Here is a 19,855-nt window from a genome sequence, read left to right as displayed (position 1 = left end):
CAAACCCTCGAAGAAATTTTTTCCAAAAATACCAATGCCAGCATGGACCTTTAAACATTCAGCAATACACTATTATCCCAAGCAACGTTAAGATGGATGCCCCCAAGTCTTAGTGATAATTACTGTGATACAAACAAATATTCTCCTACCCATTTAGCAAGCCTAAGGTATGACTTTAATTCTATAATATTAAAGGGGCAGCACAAATCACTAGGAGGCAGTTTTTATTTCCAGTAGTGCCAGTTACAGACCCCCAACTCATTCTAAGCTAGTGACGTGGGCACTGGGCCAGGCGTTACTTTAGGTGCAGGTGCTCTTCCTAAAACATACTGCCACATTTCCTATTTTTACTTGGAATGTGTCAGTATTGCTTTAATTAGCATTCTATTCTGCAATCAAATGTGACTCGCAGGCACACTAATATAGACCAACACACATCTGGGTAATGATCTGGCATAGGCCAATATGTATTTTTAATGTCGTTATAGGTCACTTCTTTGTCCAGTTGACTGTTCTAACTCCTTGCAATGCCAAGATTCTCTATAGTTTAAAGGAAATACTGTTTCACAGTAGTCTTAGATCCTGATTGGGTAAAACACCAACATGTGGATGATGATCTAGAGCAGTACTGTCCAACTGGTGGCCCACGACCCCCCTCTGTGTGCCCCCCCACCTGTCTGGCTGGTTTGATGGCTTATTTTGTGTAAGCTTTAAATGGTATCAGTACTGTGATTAACTGGCCCCCCTGCATTGCTCACACCTCAGATTCAGGCTGTAATCCCCCTGTATTGTTAAAAAATGTAGTCCCCTGTACTGTTCACACCTTAATCACTAGATTGTTCACCCCCTGCAGTGCTCACATCTCAAACTCAGGCTGTAATCACCCACATTGTTCCCCTGTTCACACCTCAGGCAGACTGTTGGAGCATTAGAAACCCACAAATAAACCCTGCACACTATAAAGAGAATTGAGGTGGTACTGCAATTAAAGTTTTTTTTAATAAATAGTTATTGTGCAGACTGTAGGAGCAGTGCCAGCATTGTGTCAATGTATGCTGCCTGTGTGTGCCATACTCTGCCTGCCCTATGCTGCCTGTGTGTGCCATACACACAGGCAGCATAGGGCAGGCAGAGTATGGCACACACAGGCAGGGTAGGGCAGGCAGATTATGGCACACACATGCAGCATACATTGACACAATGCTGGCACTGCTCCTACAGTCTGCACAATAACTATATATTGAAAAAAACTTTTTAATTGCAGTACCACACAGGCAGCATAGGGCAGGCAGAGTACGGCACACACACACACACACACAGGCAGAGTATGGCACACACAGGCAGCATAGGGCAGGCAGAGTATGGCACACACAGGCAGCATAGGGCAGGCAGAGTATGGCACACACAGACAGGGTAGGGAAGGCAGAGTATGGCAGTTTTTTGCTGTACTACCACCATTAATAAAGTTACGGTCATGTGATTACACGGGTGTGGTTTCAAGTGGGTGTGGTTTTAAAAAGGGGAGTGGTCAAAACTGGCTTCCATTATCAGCCCTCCACCATGTAGGCTGGAGAAATTACGGCCCTCGGTACCACAGAAGTTGGACAGCACTGATCTAGAGTTTTATTGCTGCAATTTGGGAATCTTTTTGTTACCCAAAGCAGCATTAGAACCATAGGGGAAAAATATAAACACGGGAGCACTTACCGCTTAGAAGACATGTGTGCTGCTCGCAGACCAACTCCCAATGGCCCAAATAGCAGAGAACCATTAGAATCATACCTGTTACTGCTCTATAACAAACTCAACTGCAGAGCAACCAGGCCTTGGAGTGTTTCTGCTTCTATCAATTGTGAATGAATAGTGTGAGTAAATAAATATGGCCAATTGGGTAAAAATCTCCACCTTCACTGCTTCCTCATCCCTCCAGTACTGGGCTGGTAAGGAGGGAAGTAGGGAAACTGATCATAAAGCGATCTCGAATCTGGAAAAAAAGTTATCTTTGGAGCAGATTGCAGCTTCCCATTGCCTCCATTTTTGAAGTACTCTGGAATATTGGATCCAATATCTTTCTTGCTTCTACACACACATTTGAAAAATATGCCCTACAGTTAATGTTCATTTCTTCCTTATGCTGGGCAAATTGCTAGTAATGACAACAAATATCTTGTACTATCTATAAAAAAACAAAAACCATGTATATATTGGCAAATATTCTACTATACTGACTGCAAGTGCCCGCACCCTACTATGAGTGGAAGAAGTCATTGAGCCCATTTTCCTCCCTCTGAATCTCAAGACTGAATACTTTACATTACACCGTAATGCAATCTTCCTGCAGACTCAATGGACAAACACTGACACTGTTGATTTATGAAGTTACGAATATTTAATTACAAAAGGTATTAGTACAATAAACTGTACATTGGAGAATATTTCCAAACACTGGCATTTCAGTCTTTTTCTAAGGCAAGGTTGGCCCAGAATCGATAAATAGTCCCATATTTATTCCACCATTGCTAAATCTTTCAGCGTGTGGCTGCGGGATCTCTTGGCTTTATATCCAGGGCGTAGAAACTCAATCTTCCTTTTCTTGGCCTCAATTTTGTTTTTGTGTTTCTTCAACTTCTTTTTAGCTGCCACTTCAGGATTTGCTACAGCCTGAAATAAAACAGGACACAGAAATATTCTTCATTAAATAAAGCTTAAATCCTTATGATATTTGAATACATAGTTATGTCTTATGGACCTTAGACAAGTCTCTGCCCCAGACCTAGAGATGCAGAGTCAGGTACCAGGGCAGCAAGAGATAGTGCCCAGAGACTTTGCCTGTAATTAGAGAGGCATTAAAGAAGTAAAGAGTTATGGCTTTTTGCTGATATTAATATTTATGTACGGATTTTCTGTTTGGTACTCCTTTGGACCTGGTGGTGCAACAGAATACTATAGCCTGGCAGCATCTTCTAGATGATTAATGGCTGGATCTGATATTTTGCTCTGGCCCTTATCTTTTACCTGAAGTGCTTTCTGTTTTTTCCGCATCACCCTCTTCTGGGTGGCTTGTTTCTGCACAGATGCAAATGCTAAAGAAAACTCCTCCAGCCCAATTAAGCTCTTTAGAAGATCTATGATTTCTTGGGCTAAGTTCTTCAAAGTTGGGTCTGAAAAGGAAAGGAATAAGTGAATGTGGGTTCTGCCTTGTTCAGACTAAACTCAGCATCAGGTCAGATTTATTAGCCGACTTTAAATTATCAGTCGGTTTTGGGGTGAAAACTTACTTTATTGAAAAAATTATTATTAATTTATGCAATAATTACAAAAGACTAAGAACTCAAAAGGAGCAGCAGAACACAGAATGCATCAAATCCCAAACCATCAGTTCAAAGGTCCATGTATTTTTTTTTTATTGTACAGGTACGGGATCTGATATTTAGAGACCCATTCTCCAGAAAGCTCTGAATTACAGGAAGCCATTTCACATAGATTGCATTTTAAGTAAATAAATGACATTTTTGAAACTGATTGCTTTTTTCTCTGTAATAATAAAACACTACCTTGTACTTGATGGTAACTAAGCTGAATGAATCCATATTGGTGGCAAAACCACATTATTTTTTGGTAGACAAATTGTTGTGATGCAAATTATGGAAAGACCCCTTATCCAGCAAACATCAGATCCCAAACATTCTGGATAACAGGTCTCATACCTGTACTCTACATCTACAAGTGAGACAGGGTGTCTAATAGTTCCGCTTTGGAGACAGACCACCTTAGCAACTACAAACACTTGTATATTCTTTACAAAAAAACCTCTTTATACCATGTGGTTCTTGGCAGCTACTTTAGATGTTGTTGAACTCTCACCATCCTACCTACAGGCATTCAGGGGGCTTCTTGGAACCATGATTAAGTAAGATCTGGAGGGCTACTGGCTTCCTGTCACCATTATAAAAAATATAGAATGCCCCTTTGCTGGATGGGAAGGATGCCACGTATATTACCTTGTTCTGAATAGGTGCTGCTAAGTTCTCTGAAAAGGGGGGTTAAAATGGTTAGGAGAAAAGGCTTCAGTCTTTCCTTTCCCAGATCTACTGCGCACGCTCCAAGGAACTTGAAAATGCATGTTCTCTGTAGGGATACAAAGAGAGAGCTTGTCATGTGACCATTTTTAGCCAGACACATTCCCCTCGAAGCAGCTCTGAGTGCAGTTTGAGGACTGCCTCCACTTCACATCATTTAGTGCAGTTATACACCAGGAAATGGAGCAGGTTTAGAGCCGAGTCTGGTGGGGAAATGCTGATCCTTTACATGGGACAACCCTAGTTTATCTCTGTAACAGAAGCAATTAAAATTCACCTTTAATGGGTTTTTTGGCGTATAGGCAGCTTCTCTTTTTGCTAAGATGGTCAGTCTCTTCATCAACCAAAGCAGCGTAGCTTTTTTCTCATCCTCTTTGTCCTTCTTTGCCTCTTCATCACCAGCATCATCATCCTCTTCCCCAGATACAGCATCCTTATTTGTTTCACTATCCATTTCCCCATTACTAGTTTGGGTAGGTTCCACGCCAGGGGCAAGGAGGTAAATAACTTTGGCCACAAAAAGCAAATTCTTAATGATCTAAACATAAAAACGATTTCTATCATTACAACATAGAATCGCAAGTCTGTAAATGTAAAATATTCAGTTCAGCAAAGGTTGGCTAAGGGCACTGGGTACGGTAATTCACAGCTAGTTGCAGGGTTTGACATGCCTTGAGAAATGGATTTGGTGTTTCCTCCAAAACAACCATGGAGCAGGAAGTCTGATTGCCAGCCATGTTATGTTTACATCTTATTATACATCAGAATGGTTAGAAAGCTGAATTAATACATTTTATAAATCTGTATGGCTACCAACCAATCAAAATAAGTATTTGGCCTTTAGCGAAAATCATTTCACCCTATGAAAAGTGCATTTTTTGTGCTGAGGCTTACAAATGTAGAATACTAATAAATACACAGTTTCTTGGTATTTATCTTAACATAATGTGATTGCATTTTTGGGTTTTTTTTCGACATCAGCTATGCCAGTATAATGAAATATCCCCAAACCTATAAAAAGGCCAAGAAGGGTCATTAAATGTCATACCTGTTCTCCCAGAGCCTGGTCAAGGAATTTTGACTGCAGCTGATGGCAGAAAGCCAGAGCGAGGTCTTTCATCTGGAAATAAAACACCCAAATATGCTATGTAAGGGGCAGCATTGCATTGCTAACTATGGTATCAATAATCTGTATGAATCCCTATTTGAAATGAGCATCATGACAGTAAAAATATTTATTAAGTGATATATTTAAAAGCAAATTGAAAATCGCAAAAAGAAACTGCAACTTGTGCCTCTTCTGATACTGCCCAGGGAATATGACATGAAGTTTAACTAACTACAGTATCTAGGCCAGAATCCTGTCACATACTGTCATGACATGGGATGGCATATACACAGGTAGCCACTTTTGCCTTTTAATGCCATTTAAGTCTTTTAATGGAAAGCAATAATTGTAATTAATTTTATCTGGGCTTTCTCTTATGGTTGGACTTTACCAATCTCACCATACTGCAGGGGAGTCCGTGCCTTGAAAATTGGTTTGTTCTCCAGAAAACTCAACCGAGCTCCCTGCCTACATCCCACAATAAAGGTGCAGCAAATGTGGGTCCTTGCAGCTCAGTGCAACCGCCAGCGGTAAGCAGGTGAAATGACAGATAAAGTAGGACAAACCCCCATAACATATACAGTATGTACCATCATTTATTTAGCACAGGCTGCTAACCATTAGAAGTTTGAGGCTAAGGACCAGTCAGATGGTCAGTTTGAATGTGAATGTAAGAACTATTAGTACATTAAATATAACATGGTAATACTGAACAGCTGAGGGTGCCATAACAGACACAGTTTGTAACATGGAAAATACACTCATTTTTTCATATTTGCAAGTACTAATTTTAGAGTCAGTAAAATATTTACACACCTACATATTACATAAAAACACACACAGGCTACTTCCTGTTATTTCCAGAGCTTCTTTCCAATAAAACCCTCACAATTTATGTTCCCAAATGCCTGCCTCACATCTGTTGCCAGGTTATGGTCTTTCATGGTAAGAAGAATCCCGTGTGCAAAGTCACATAAGCAAAACAATCAAATCATCTATTTACAGTGCTTTTTGCAGTTTTACTAGGCCTAAAGTGTTGCATGAGAAAACTCAGTTAAACAAATGGTTGAAGGTTCTCTCTTGTGGAATAGTGCTATATAGTGGAAATAATACAATAGATACACAAAGGGGCAGATTTATCAAAATGTGAGATAAGAGCTCAACCACTTTCTATTCATGGGCAGCATGGTGGTTCAGCAATTAGCACTTCTGCCTTGTAGCTGGGAGTCCTGAGGTCAATCCCAGCCAGGGCACTATCTGCAATGAGATTGTATGTTCTCCATATGTCTGCATGAGTTTTCTCCGGGTACTCAGGTTTCCTCACACACTCCAAAACATTAACTGACTTCTGACTAAATTGACATAGTCATAGTCCATAGTGTGTGTGAATGTGATAGGGATGTTGGATTGTAAGCTCCTCTGGGGCAGGGGCAGGGGCTGGTGTAAATGATGAATAATCTCTGTAAAAGGAAAATGTGTTGGCACTATATAAATAACAGAAAATAAATGTAATTTCTATGGGAAGCATATTTATAACATGGTGAACTCTATCTTTTACATACTGTAAATAAACATGCTTCTAAAAAACCCATAGGAACTAAAAGAGAGTGGTTGAACTTATTTGTGGTAAATGCTCACGTTTTAAAAATGAGAAAGCAGCCATTTGTGGGCCGACCTCCTCTCTGCTGTGTGTGCCTGCATGCAAGTGAAGATGCAAAACCAAAAATAAAGGCACAAAATGACCAGTAGTGAACAAATCAGATATGGAAATGAAGCAGATGTCTGACCCTTTGGTTGCAGAGACTTTCTAAAGTCTATAACAGAGGTGTTCAATTAGTATAGAATAAAGCTGCTTAGAGTCATTAGATGAAATGGACTGTAGTGAAAATGTTTAGTTATTTTTTACCTTTACATCCAGATGTTCCACTAAGAACGAGCAAGATAATGCTTCCTGTGTGGCTTTTTTACCCGGCTTTTTGTTCATCCATTTACTGACAAGATCTTCTGGCTTTTGTAAGGCAAAAAGCAATCCAAAGATCTGGGATGAGGTGAGCCAGACCCAGCTATGAGGATACCACAAATGAGACTGAACATGGGCTGAAATGTTGAACAGAGCAAGTGAGGTTAGTTAAGTAAATGCCACGTGTGAAACAGACTAGCAGAACTGCTCCCTGATTATAAAGAATAGATATATCAGGAGCCTTTTCAACAAAGGGGGAGAAATGTTTATCAAGTACTGGCACAGTCTGTGATCACTTATAAAATATTACACCCCTCTTTAAATTCCGAGGCCAGAAAAAGTCACAATAAGTTCCATGAGATGGATTTTAGGCACTGGCATAAGATTATTTTTCTTTTATTTTGCATTCAACACAAATACTGTATGTTTCCTTACTTTACCTAATGCCATGGATTTTGCCAGTAAAATTGCAATATTTCATGGTGAACACAAAATTACAACAAACATGGATTTTCTTTTTAGGAGGCTGTCTTTCATTGGCACTCAAAGGTAAACCTTGCATGAAATTATCACTTTTATAAAAATATAGCTCTCAAAGGCTTTTGTGGTTCAGATTTCACTGTTATGTGCATGCATGTCACCTGAAACAGCAATAGAAATAAAGGCTGGCAGCGGGTAAAGCCCATGTTGCTGAGCTCTAAAATGTACAGACTTGATTCCCACCCTCTGCCCCTAAAAGAATTAGGGACCATCCTAACAAAACAAAGGACCTATTGGAAGGAACTTTTATAATAATATTCCATGTGATTGGAAGTGTGCTGAAAGTTATTTTTTTTTAGCAAGATGGCCAAACTCAGTAATGATTAATAGTCTTACTTACCAAGTATTACAACCATAATCTCTTGGCACTTTGATAACTGGGTAACGTTGCATTCCTTAATCAGCTTAGTAATTAATGTAAGAAAACTAAACAGCAATCTATCCGCTGCCTTTTCTTCAGTCTCTTCTTTTAGCTGCAATAGACAAAATATCCATTGAGTCACAGCAAATAGAGGGGAAATGCTCTGAATCTATTAAAATGTGATTTACTTACATCCTCAAACATAACAGGGTTAATTTCTTTTTCAATGGTGGTAAGGACAGGCTCCAGTCTCCTCTCGAATTCAACGCCTTCAGCTTCAACAAATAAACCACATGTTTGGGCTCCTAATCTTTTGTGAGCAGACTGTGACAGACAATATGAAGAGAAGCATATGATGAAGAGGCAGTGAGACATTGTTGGTTCTCTCCTGTCAGCTATGGGCCTGCCTATTATTTGTTATTCCACTAGCAGGATACAAGGAACTGAACAATTTGCTCAACATCCTTTGAAAGTCAAATATCACTGAAGGGACATGGAACTCACATACAGCCAGCTAGGGTAGTAATAGTTGGCCAAATTGCCCATAGGTTAGTGGATGATAAATGAGGAGAATTACAGAATGCTGTAATAGTGTCTATTCATATCAATAGATTTGACATGCTAATCTCTGGCAGCACTTTAAGGCTACATACAGAGGAATATCTCTATCATCCCTGAGCCTGAGGTGGGGGCTCAGTGAAAATATGTTGCAGAAAAAGAATTTTGGGAACTTTTTTTTTTTTTTTTTCCAGAAACCATTTTTCCTCTGTCACCCTCAGCTGGAGTGTAGATTCTCCCAGTGAAAACCAACAAAGTGTATTTTTACACAATGGTGCCATGCCAGCTTGATGGAAACTTGAGTGCGAACACTCCATGGGTCAGTCGTGCTGCCAAAACAGCCTGATATTTGTGCTCATATGTGCTAAAAATAACCCAACTGAAACCGTTAGGGGCATAAACAGATTCCCACAGAAAAATTAAAAATGATCTTGTGGTTTCTGATCACAGCAGCCCTACCCTGCAATCTTTCCCTCTGACCATGACTGCAATGGCTCAGCAAGCGCACTTACCTTTTCATTAGAAAGCCACTGAGTGACCAAGGAGAACATCAGATCCTTCTTCTGAAGATTGATTTTACTTAAAAGGGATTTCCCTGCCAGAGCAGCCATTTTTTTACACTTAGGGGAGTCATCATTAACCATCAGCAAAACAATGGGGACAAATAGAAGTCCACAGAACTGGTTGAGAATGCTCTGTAAATAAAAATATAAGCTTTAGTATCATTTTTCACCAGAAATAAATATGCCAAATACAAAGAACCAGAATTGTAGGTCAAGTAATTTTGGTAGAGGCCTAAAACCCCTACTGTAATGGCTCACATTTCCCAATCCATTTGTCCTTGAGGGTTTTCAGAGGATAGAAGGCCAGTGAACTACATGACAGTATATATGTGATAAATCCACAAGGACAAAAATCATGGCATGATGCAAAACATGGATTCCATTATTTACAGTTTTGGCTTCCTTACATCTATTTTGTGTCGGTACAAAGTTACAAAATAATGACAGTGACAGAAAACAAAGTTACTGGACCCCCTCCGGGAAGATGATAGGCTTTGCAGAAATATATTACTTAAGATTACGCTTATACAATATATTGCAGTACATGGAGACAGCGCAGTGACACTTACTTCTGGGAATGCCTGGAAAAGGTAAGCCATCATTTCCAAAGCAGACTCTCTTCCAGTTTCATATTCATAGCTGCACCAAAAGGAACAAACACTTAATTGTTAGAATTGAGAAATACCAAAGGAAGGTTACTAGTTTGTAATATAAAGGTAACTTGGGTTATTCGCCTTTAATGTAAAGAGATATTCTGGGATGATCTGTAATTGGTCGTCAGTTTTTATTGTTTGTTGTTTTTTAAATTATTTTGCCTTTTGCTTATTCAAAACACTGGTTACCAGGGTAATTTGGATCCTATTTGGCAGGACTATGAATAGGAGGGGAACTGAATAGAAAGATAAGTAATAAAAAGTAACAATAACAATGACATTTTAAGTTAACTTAAAAGTAAACGACCCCTGTATGCTTCCAAAGATATTCCAGCAAACTGGACTTTAACTCATCTGTAGTGAAGCAGGTTGGAGGTCTCTAACCTTTAGATTTAACAATGCTCAGTTTGATAGGTCATGTTGAAACATTACAGGTTGCAAGGCTGGGATACAGCAGCTGTGTGGCTACAGTCAACCACACTCTTTAGAAACTACCACACTCTGGCACATTTTTATTAAAGGCAGAATAGACAATAATCCACATATATCTTTAATAGTAGTCTAGAGCCATTCCAATGAAAATGATTTTGGAGTAGTTTCTACCTAAGAGATCTCTTCACCCTTTGATAAATATGCTGCAACACAATCAACTCAACTCACTATAAGTTTGCTTTTTGCACCACTCTTCCCTAAGCATTGCAACTTGTAAAAAAAATTTTACTCTCACATTTTAATGAGTGAGATTCACAGCAACCAAACAAAACAACCATGTACATTATTATGGAGCCAGTAACATTCGACACCGTTTTTATGAGGCACATTAAAACATATTAAACCCTGGAGACATTTGTGCAACTTCATCTATGCATTTCCCAATATTATCTTGTACTGGCCAGAGAAGCATGTTGATCAAACATACTGACGTTAACATGCAATATAGCAATACATCTTATATATACAGCTCTACGTGTGCACAGAACTGTACATTCATATCTGCTGCTCATAAGGAGTAATATAAGCAACCCAAAAGCAGTTCATTCCAAGGGGTGAACATACACTTACTTTAGCTGTGCAATTATAAACTCCAAATTCGTTTTTAATTTTACCCCAAGAGGATAGTCAAGAAGGTACTTCAAGTAAATCTGTAAGAAAAATTTTAGGGCACATTAGAGGATGGATTCAGTCCAATAGTAACTGGCAGCACTGCACATACTGTACATCTTGTCATCTCACTTCTACTAACACAAGTGCATGGTTCCCTTTACCTGCCGACATTGGACTCTGACTTGTTCGCTCTGCCCAGTCACTGCTAACTTGGCTACTTTCTGCATCACCTCGTCAATCTCAGGAACAATCACCTTCCTTGATACAATGGCCTTTAGAATAATCAGAGGAACACAGATACAGTCATTAGAAAATTTCCCAGAGGACAAATCCCAGTTATTCGCAAAAGTCAGAGAAGAATATGTTATATTTAACATATAAGAAGGGCAATGATAATATTTGAAAACTAGAGCTAAATTTGTGCTAAAGTGGGCTAGTATGTTGCCCATTCACAAATGATAGCTTCTATAATGGTTTATACTATAAGAGGTTATCAAGAAGTTTTATAACTATAGGAAAAGAGAAGGCCAACCATAGAAGGGCATTTATTATTTACTAACTATATTTACAAATAGAAATGTTTTTGCACATTCTCCAAAGATACATTACATATGCCTACCTTTAATAAGCCGAAGGCAGTAGCCTGTCGTGATGAATCGTACAGATCTTCCTCCGCATAGCCCAGTAACACTTGCAGCTGCTTCTCTGTAATTTCACCCTTCGTGTGTTTCACCAGTATGGTAACGCACTGCAGAGTAAAGGATACTTATTATTGGCGTGGGAGCCCAGTGTGTCAGAAAGCTAGGTGTCTGGGCACTTTTCTTGTCTGATCTATTAATGGCTTTGGCCTACAGCCAAGCTAAATTATATTCCTACTGAGCACCAGGACTCATACTAAAAACAATATACTATTTCTGACCTTATCAGTCTTATAAAACTTTCAGGTTTATGAAGTACCAAAATACAAACACTTTTCCCTTGCAGCAGGACTGGAGCTACTGGTAGGCAGCAGTACCTGCCTTAGATCCAGCTGCTGAAGGGGTAGGGCACAATTCCAAGGGAAAACACATTACTTGATAATACCCTCCACTCCTGAAAATTGGCAAAGTATCAATATAATGTACACATTGGGTATCATATTTTATAGCATTACTATAAACCAACTAAAGGCAATGTAATATCAGACAAAAGGTTTGCTCCAGGTCTAGTAATATACTTGGTTAGTCAGTAAGCAGCATTTACCAAGGACACTATTATGACCACAACAACAGATGTGGTTGAGTTAATATGGATGCAGTTGCTGTGCAAATTAATGCTATTATTAAAGGAATGTGCATCCAAACAAGCTTCTAGTATCAAACCCCATTTCTCCCCCTTCCAGTTTGTTAAGGTGAATCACAAACAAGTGCTGGGAGGAATCCTGGTAGCTTCTGGTATCACACTGCAGGCAGAGTCAATGTGAGGCAAATGAATTAGCTGACACCGAGTGCAGGAAATGATGGCATTTGGACTTTTGTGCCTGTAACAGCATTCCGGGTAAAAAAACTTTGCAAATTGCATCCAGAATTGCACTTTGCACACTGCACTTGTGTAGGTAAATAATTGCTACTGATCTGCTGTTTCAAAAGGAGGCAATGTCGGTGGCCAGAAATCAAAGAAAAGGTGAAATTCTCACCTTGAAGCAGTTAACAACCAAGTGGAAATTCTGCCCTTTGGCTACTCCAGCTTTTGCGTAATCCTTCAGCAGCAGAAAGAGCTGTTTGATCAGTTCCACTGTGTTGGTTTTAAGGGAAGGCAAAGGAAACTTTAGGATCCAGATGAAAGACTGCAATGCTCCAGTGATAACCTGCAAAAACCCAAATGTACATATTAAAACAGCTTATCTCAGCTACTACTGGAATATTGGCTCTTGTTGCTACTAAAGCTTCAGACATAAAGTACATTGGGGCCTCAGGGTTGGATTAGGATTTGGGCCTTTCAGTGAAAACCAGATAAATGGCTTCCCCATGAACACCTTTCCCACAGAGCCAATGTGCTGTCACCCAGGCTTCAGAAACGCAATGCCTACTTCTGTGTGTATATACTACTGTGCACTATAATAAAGAACATTCAAAAAGGATGGGGGGTTTCTATAATGCTTTGGTACTGATATAACAACAATAATGAGGTACAAAATGTACACTTTTATGATTTACAAGTAATACAGAAAACAAAGAAGAACAGTTTGTTGTAGAGCAGATGAATGCAGGTATAGGAAAATATATGATATAGGACTTAAGGAATGTAAAGAAAAGGGTGATATTTGACCAGAGGGGAGAGGCTTAAAGAATGAAGGGAAAAAGGTGATGACTGACCACAGGGGAGTGGTATATCCTTTGTGGTTAAAAAGAAAGCTACAGGCTGGGTGGGAGTGCCAGAACATCTCTACGAAGGCTCCATACAGCCTCTTGGATTGTTAATACTTTCTAGCAGCAAAAAGGAACCACGAAAAAAGGTTAAAGAGATAGTAACACCAAAAACTAAAAATATGTGCACTATGGCAGAAATAATATAAACACGAACTATCTACTGAATGGTAGTTTGTTGGGGGGATCCTTAATGAAGAAGGATCTAGGGGTTTTTGTAGATAACAAGTTGTCTAATTCCAGGCAGTGTCATTCTGTGGCTACTAAAGCAAATAAAGTGCTGACTTGTATAAAAAAGGGCATTGACTCAAGGGATGAAAACATAATTTTACAGGTCCCTGGTAAGGCCTCACCTTGAGTATGCAGTGCAGTTTTGGGCTCCAGTCCTTAAGAAGGCTATTAATGAGCTGGAGAGAGTGCAGAGACTGCAACTAAACTGGTAAAGGGGATGGAAGATTTAACCTATGAGGTTAGACTGTCGAGGTTGGGGTTGTTTTCTCTGGAAAAGAGGCGCTTGCGAGGGGACATGATTACTCTGTACAAGTACATTAGAGGGGATTATAGGCAGGTGTTGTGTTTTCCCATAAAAACAATCAGCGCACCAGAGGTCACCCCTTTAGATTAGAGGAACGGAGCTTCCATTTAAAGCAGCGTAGGTGGTTTTCCACGGTGAGGCAGTGAGGTTGTGGAATACCCTTCCTAGAGATGTGGTAATGGCAGATTCTGTTAATGCCTTTAAGAGGGGGCTGGATGAGTTCTTGAACAAGTATAGTATACAAGGCTATTGTGATACTAATCCTTACAGTTAGTACTAGTGGTTGTATATATAGTTTATGTATGTGATAGTATAGATTGGTAAGTATAGGTTGTGTGTGCTGGGTTTACTTGATGGACTCTGGTCTTTTTTCAACCCTATGTAACTATGTATATCAGTCGGCCCTGCAGCTGCAAATAAAATATTGCTTGACAGAACTAGTCCTCTACTGGAGAAAGGTTTTCATCCTATAGGTGTAACCACTGGTTACAACCACTTTAGAACTAGAAGTGGTTAAATATAACCTAAGACAACTTTATTTGTTATCTTCAAAAAAGGACACTACAGCCCCCCACTGAACATTACATTTTCTTGGCAGCGCCTGAGAGGGCTAGTACATGTGTTTTCAGACAATTTCTACTAGATTTCCATCCAGCAATACCCTGACTAGCTCGTGCACATGTTTTAGCCAGTTATTTTCCACTGCACGCAGAAAAGGGATGACTTTTCTTGAGCTACTAATATTATAAATATAATATTTATCATGTGTGCAACTCCTCTTACAGCTTCTAAAGCAAACACACACTATTTACAAGCACTGGCTAACAGTACATCATATTAAAATGTACCCAAAGACCTTTAAATATGTGGTGCTACTGTTCGTTTAGGGCAATAACACACAGGGAGATTTTAGGTGCCTTTTATAAAGCATTTATCACTTCTTGTTTCCAAGTGGTTATTGCATGAGAAGCACTTATACAAGCTTTTTCAGACAATGGCTATAGTAGACAAGAGTGCAGTTCTGGGTAAATTGGCATTTTAAGTATCCCCAAATCTCCGTGTATCATTGGCCCTTAGGTATTTAACAGTTCTGAAAAAGAGTTGCACACAGGCCATACTGTCTGTTGACTAGGTTACCCTTAGAATAGGAAGCTTATTGGCCTTGGTATGGGGAAAAAATGACATCCTTCACAACCCAATCGGGTTGGCCCTAATGTAATCTCATGAACAGCCCAGAAACAAAGCGACTGGCACACCATCTTGGTAGGCATATCAGCTTGTCTGGCAAACCTTTGTAAACAAGGGTATTTTAATGGGCATGGGTAGCTTCACTAATTCAGGTGGGGGACTAGAGGTGTTGCTTAGCTTTATTTTATTATTACCTTTACATCCATTGACTGCAAACAGCCAATTAGGATTAGCACAAAGGGATCCAGCATTTCTAATGTATGCTCATCAGAAGAATTGACCTTGGATTTCTTCAAACTCATGTGCAGCAGCTGCAATATAAATTAGTGATAATTAAGAAATTGTACCCACAATTCACCGGTGTTATTAAGCTTGCAAAAAAAATAACTGCTATTTCAACAAAAAAAAAATATTAGCAATGTTTATTGGGCTGGATCCTCAACAGGAGATCCACACCCTTGATCACAACATCGTTGTTGTTTACATACATAAATAACTGCTGATGTACTAAAAAGAATGTTACCAGCCAGCCATATTCAGGCCACAGCCTAAAGTTTTCTAGCAATTTTAGTGCTAGATGTGGTATATTCTATGCTACATCATATATTCTAGAAAAATCCTTCAAGGTCACACAGCTCAGAGTGTATCCCAAATATACTGCCTCAGTACAGTGCACCACAGATATATTACTTCCCATACAATGTGTCACGTAAACTTGTGTAAACTTCTTGTTACCCTTCTTCTGTGCCCTTCTTTGAATTTCTTCCTTTTTTTTTTATCAGTCTTTCCATATCATTCCTTTCCATTTCATTACTCCACTTTAACTTCAAGTGTGTGTGTGTGTGTGTGTGTGTGTGTGTGTGTGTGTGTGTGTGTGTGTGTGTGTGTGTGTGTGTGTGTGTGTGTGTGTGTGTGTGTGTGTGTGTGTGTGTGTGTGTGTGTGTGTGTGTGTGTGTGTGTGTGTGTGTGTGTGTGTGTGTGTGTGTGTGTGTGTGTGTGTGTGTGTATATATATATGACAAAAATAATGCATCAAAATCAACAGTAGAAAGCACTCACAGCTACAGCATCAATCAGGTCAGTGATTTATTTCAGCATACCATCTACGCGTTTCGATCACCACAGGATCGTCATCAGGAAGTGAAGTCTATCATCCTGATGACGATCGAAACGCGTAGATGGTACGCTGAAATAAATCACTGACCTGATTGATGCTGTAGCTGTAGCTGAGTGCTTTCTACTGTTGAGTTTGATATATATATATATATATTCAATTAAAAACCATGTAGTCACAAAGATTTTTTTGCTTAAATTTTATTTCTACTGATGTGTGATTTCATAAAAGACCCATGAGTGCTGGCCTACATTGCTCTTTTATTTGTATTTTTTGCACAAGCACCTGGGCAATTACCACTTTGTATGTGGTGTGCTTCCAGTACTGGAACTCTATATATATATATGTGTGTGTGTGTGCCCTCTTTTACTATGGTGTACATATACAGGTCCTTTTCAAAAAATTAGCATATTGTGATAAAGTTCATTATTTTCTGTAATGTACTGATAAACATTAGACTTTCATATATTTTAGATTCATTACACACAACTGAAGTAGTTCAAGCCTTTTCTTGTTTTAATATTGATGATTGTGGCATACAGCTCATGAAAACCCAAAATTCCTATCTCAAAAAATTAGCATATCATGAAAAGGTTCTCTAAACGAGCTATTAACCTAATCATCTGAATCAACAAATTAACTCTAAAAACCTGCAAAAGATTCCTGAGGCTTTTAAAAACTCCCAGCCTGGTTCATTACTCAAAACCGCAATCATGGGTAAGACTGCCGACCTGACTGCTGTCCAGAAGGCCATCATTGACACCCTCAAGCAAGAGGGTAAGACACAAAAAGAAATTTCTGAACAAATAGGCTGTTCCCAGAGTGCTGTATCAAGGCACCTCAGTGGGAAGTCTGTGGGAAGGAAAAAGTGTGGCAGAAAACGCTGCACAACGAGAAGAGGTGACTGGGCCCTGAGGAAGATTGTGGAGAAGGACCGATTCCTGACCTTGGGGGACCTGCGGAAGCAGTGGACTGAGTCTGGAGTAGAAACATCCAGAGCCACCGTGTACAGGCGCGTGCAGGAAATGGGCTACAGGTGCTGCATTCCCCAGGTCAAGCCACTTTTGAACCAGAAACAGCGGCAGAAGCGCCTGACCTGGGCTACAGAGAAGCAGCACTGGACTGTTGCTCAGTGGTCCAAAGTATGTCATTCGGAAATCAAGGTGCCAGAGTCTGGAGGAAGACTGGGGAGAGGGAAATGCCAAAATGCCTGAAGTCCAGTGTCAAGTACCCACAGTCAGTGATGGTCTGGGTGCCATGTCAGCTGCTGGTGTTGGTCCACTGTGTTTTATCAAGGGCAGGGTCAATGCAGCTAGCTATCAGGAGATTTTGGAGCACTTCATGCTTCCATCTGCTGAAAAGCTTTATGGAGATGAAGATTTCATTTTTCAGCATGACCTGGCACCTGCTCACAGTGCCAAAACCACTGGTAAATGGTTTACTGACCATGGTATTACTGTGCTCAATTGGCCTGCCAACTCTCCTGACCTGAACCCCATAGAGAATCTGTGGGATATTGTGAAGAGAAAGTTGAGAGACACAAGACCCAACACTCTGGATGAGCTTAAGGCCGCTATTGAAGCATCCTGGGCCTCCATAACACCTGAGCAGTGCCACAGGCTGATTGCCTCCATGCCACGTCACATTGAAGCAGTCATTTCTGCAAAAGGATTCCCGACCAAGTATTGAGTGCATAACTGAACATAATTATTTGAAGGTTGACTTTTTTTGTATTAAAAACACTTTTCTTTTATTGGGCGGATGAAATATGCTAATTTTTTGAGATAGGAATTTTGGGTTTTCATGAGCTGTATGCCACAATCATCAATATTAAAACAAGAAAAGGCTTGAACTACTTCAGTTGTGTGTAATGAATCTAAAATATATGAAAGTCTAATGTTTATCAGTACATTACAGAAAATAATGAACTTTATCACAATATGCTAATTTTTTGAAAAGGACCTGTATATATATTGTAAAACAATGATTACAAACCCGTAGTCCAGTCTCTACAAGGATGTGCAGGTTGGTCTTGCTGTTAACTGCTGCTTTAAGGCCTCCACGAGGTATAGGTGTCTCAATTAACAAACAGCTCTTGGGCTGAAGGCGTTGATCTGGAGGAAGCATTTCTGAGCGGCTATTTCTGAAAGAGAAGAAACATAACATGCAGTTACCCATATTTTAAACAAAACTATATGTGCTAGAAGCCATTATCTTTTTCACTGCGAGGATAATAACATGGTTTAAACTGTTTGAAAGCAAACAACTGATTGGCTGCTGCGGGTAACAAGATCTGCAGCAAACTTCTGCCATTGCATTAGATGTATCACGCCCTCGCGTAGCCCCGCAGAAATCTAAACCTGTTCAGTGCACCATAACAAACCATAAGAAATTAGTTTTGATCAATGTACAACCAATTAGAAAAGAAAAGCAAAGATCTGATTGGTTGTTATGGGCAACTGCACTGTTGCAATCTTGGCAAATCATCCCACCTATGTACAGCAGAACAACCACCACTGCATGTTCTCAGTCAGTTCACTGCCCATTTTGTCTCACTGAAACAAGCATAACTAAATAACAGCACTGGAACATTTGGGTTGTATATAAACAACCAAAACCTTGATGTGTTTCCTTATTGTTAGTGCTATTTTTGTGGTTTACTGTTTTCACTGCAAACTGTTATTTGTGGTTTGTTTACTACATTAACCCTTAAACAGTACTAGGGTGTAAGTTCTCTAACAAAAGGCAGCTATGTTAGGAAAATAATGACTGCAGTGCAGTGGAACCTCTTTCATAAACAACCCCCCTACTGCTATCATAGTTTATTCAATATAAAAGTGCCATTTTTACTATTAAAAAGGATACTTTAGTAACCAACTACAGAATAATAACATACAATACAAGGTGCTTACTTCTCTTTTTCAGTTATTAGTGGGAGATTTTCACTAATGAGCCCATAGCTGAGTAAGAGGACAGGCTGGGCAGTCATTCCTGTGTTGGCGATTAAACCAAAAACAATCCGGCGGAAAGCTTCATGCACTTTACGTGACACCTTCAGGCTTGTAGTCACCTCCAGAACCTAAAGATGAAAACAGACACCCACTTACCAAATTATATACATATCTGAAAAGATTCCTATAAAATGGAACATTTAAAGGTCTGAAAACATATGATTGTTTTTCTCTGCTGTATATTCACCTCTTTCAAGGGCAGAATAAGCTTCACCACCTGATCTTTTCCAACAAACTGAGCAAGGAGTTCATAAGAGTCGTAGCTTTTACTCCTTCGTGCTTCCATTACTTTTGAAACAATACCTTTAACTTCTTTTTCTTCTGCGATATTCCCAAACAACTCCTGATTGAAAATCTTTTATTGGGGAGACAAAAAAGAATACACTACAGTAGTATAAAAATAAAAAGGTAAAATGTTTCTATTGCAGCTTTATATAGATATAGGCTTTACATGTGTTAGAGAAGCATTTACATGCATCCATACTTTATTCAGACTGTGCCTATTTACACACTGATTATTAATCTGTACAGCCAAAGCCCATTCTATTTACCTGGACCAGTGTTTCCAAGCAGCCATCTAAATCTCCATTCTTTAGGCTGCCAGTCAGCCCTTTTAACAGCAGACTGACAGTAAAGGTCAGAACATGGACCTAATAGAAAAAAAAAAAAAGAAAAAA

The 19,855-nt window shown here is 39.5% G+C and overlaps 1 protein-coding gene across 4 annotated transcripts in view; it reads right to left on the bottom strand.

Moving 5' to 3' along the window:
• Positions 1-2,366: 2,366 nt before the first annotated feature.
• Positions 2,367-19,855, bottom strand: part of utp20 (UTP20 small subunit processome component) — a 69,467-nt gene continuing 51,978 nt past the window's right edge. For all 4 annotated transcript variants that reach the window (XM_031898857.1, XM_031898860.1, XM_031898858.1 and 1 more), the window contains 19 exons: positions 19,730-19,828; positions 19,366-19,533; positions 19,080-19,246; positions 18,163-18,310; positions 15,249-15,365; positions 12,602-12,772; positions 11,546-11,674; positions 11,088-11,198; positions 10,885-10,964; positions 9,739-9,808; positions 9,119-9,301; positions 8,241-8,372; positions 8,028-8,160; positions 7,094-7,284; positions 5,128-5,199; positions 4,357-4,617; positions 4,002-4,128; positions 3,016-3,161; positions 2,367-2,661 (listed from right to left, as the gene is read on the bottom strand). In XM_031898857.1, coding sequence (XP_031754717.1) covers positions 2,506-2,661; positions 3,016-3,161; positions 4,002-4,128; positions 4,357-4,617; positions 5,128-5,199; positions 7,094-7,284; positions 8,028-8,160; positions 8,241-8,372; positions 9,119-9,301; positions 9,739-9,808; positions 10,885-10,964; positions 11,088-11,198; positions 11,546-11,674; positions 12,602-12,772; positions 15,249-15,365; positions 18,163-18,310; positions 19,080-19,246; positions 19,366-19,533; positions 19,730-19,828 — 2,661 coding nt within the window. In that variant the 3' untranslated portion in view covers positions 2,367-2,505. The remainder of the gene's footprint in view (positions 2,662-3,015; positions 3,162-4,001; positions 4,129-4,356; positions 4,618-5,127; positions 5,200-7,093; positions 7,285-8,027; positions 8,161-8,240; positions 8,373-9,118; positions 9,302-9,738; positions 9,809-10,884; positions 10,965-11,087; positions 11,199-11,545; positions 11,675-12,601; positions 12,773-15,248; positions 15,366-18,162; positions 18,311-19,079; positions 19,247-19,365; positions 19,534-19,729; positions 19,829-19,855) is intronic.

Source organism: Xenopus tropicalis, chromosome 3 (genome assembly GCF_000004195.4).
Source record: "Xenopus tropicalis strain Nigerian chromosome 3, UCB_Xtro_10.0, whole genome shotgun sequence".
NCBI classification, from domain to species: Eukaryota; Metazoa; Chordata; class Amphibia; order Anura; family Pipidae; genus Xenopus; species Xenopus tropicalis.
The sequence above is the reverse complement of the archived record's forward strand: the minus strand, read 5'-3'. Positions and strand labels throughout refer to the sequence as shown.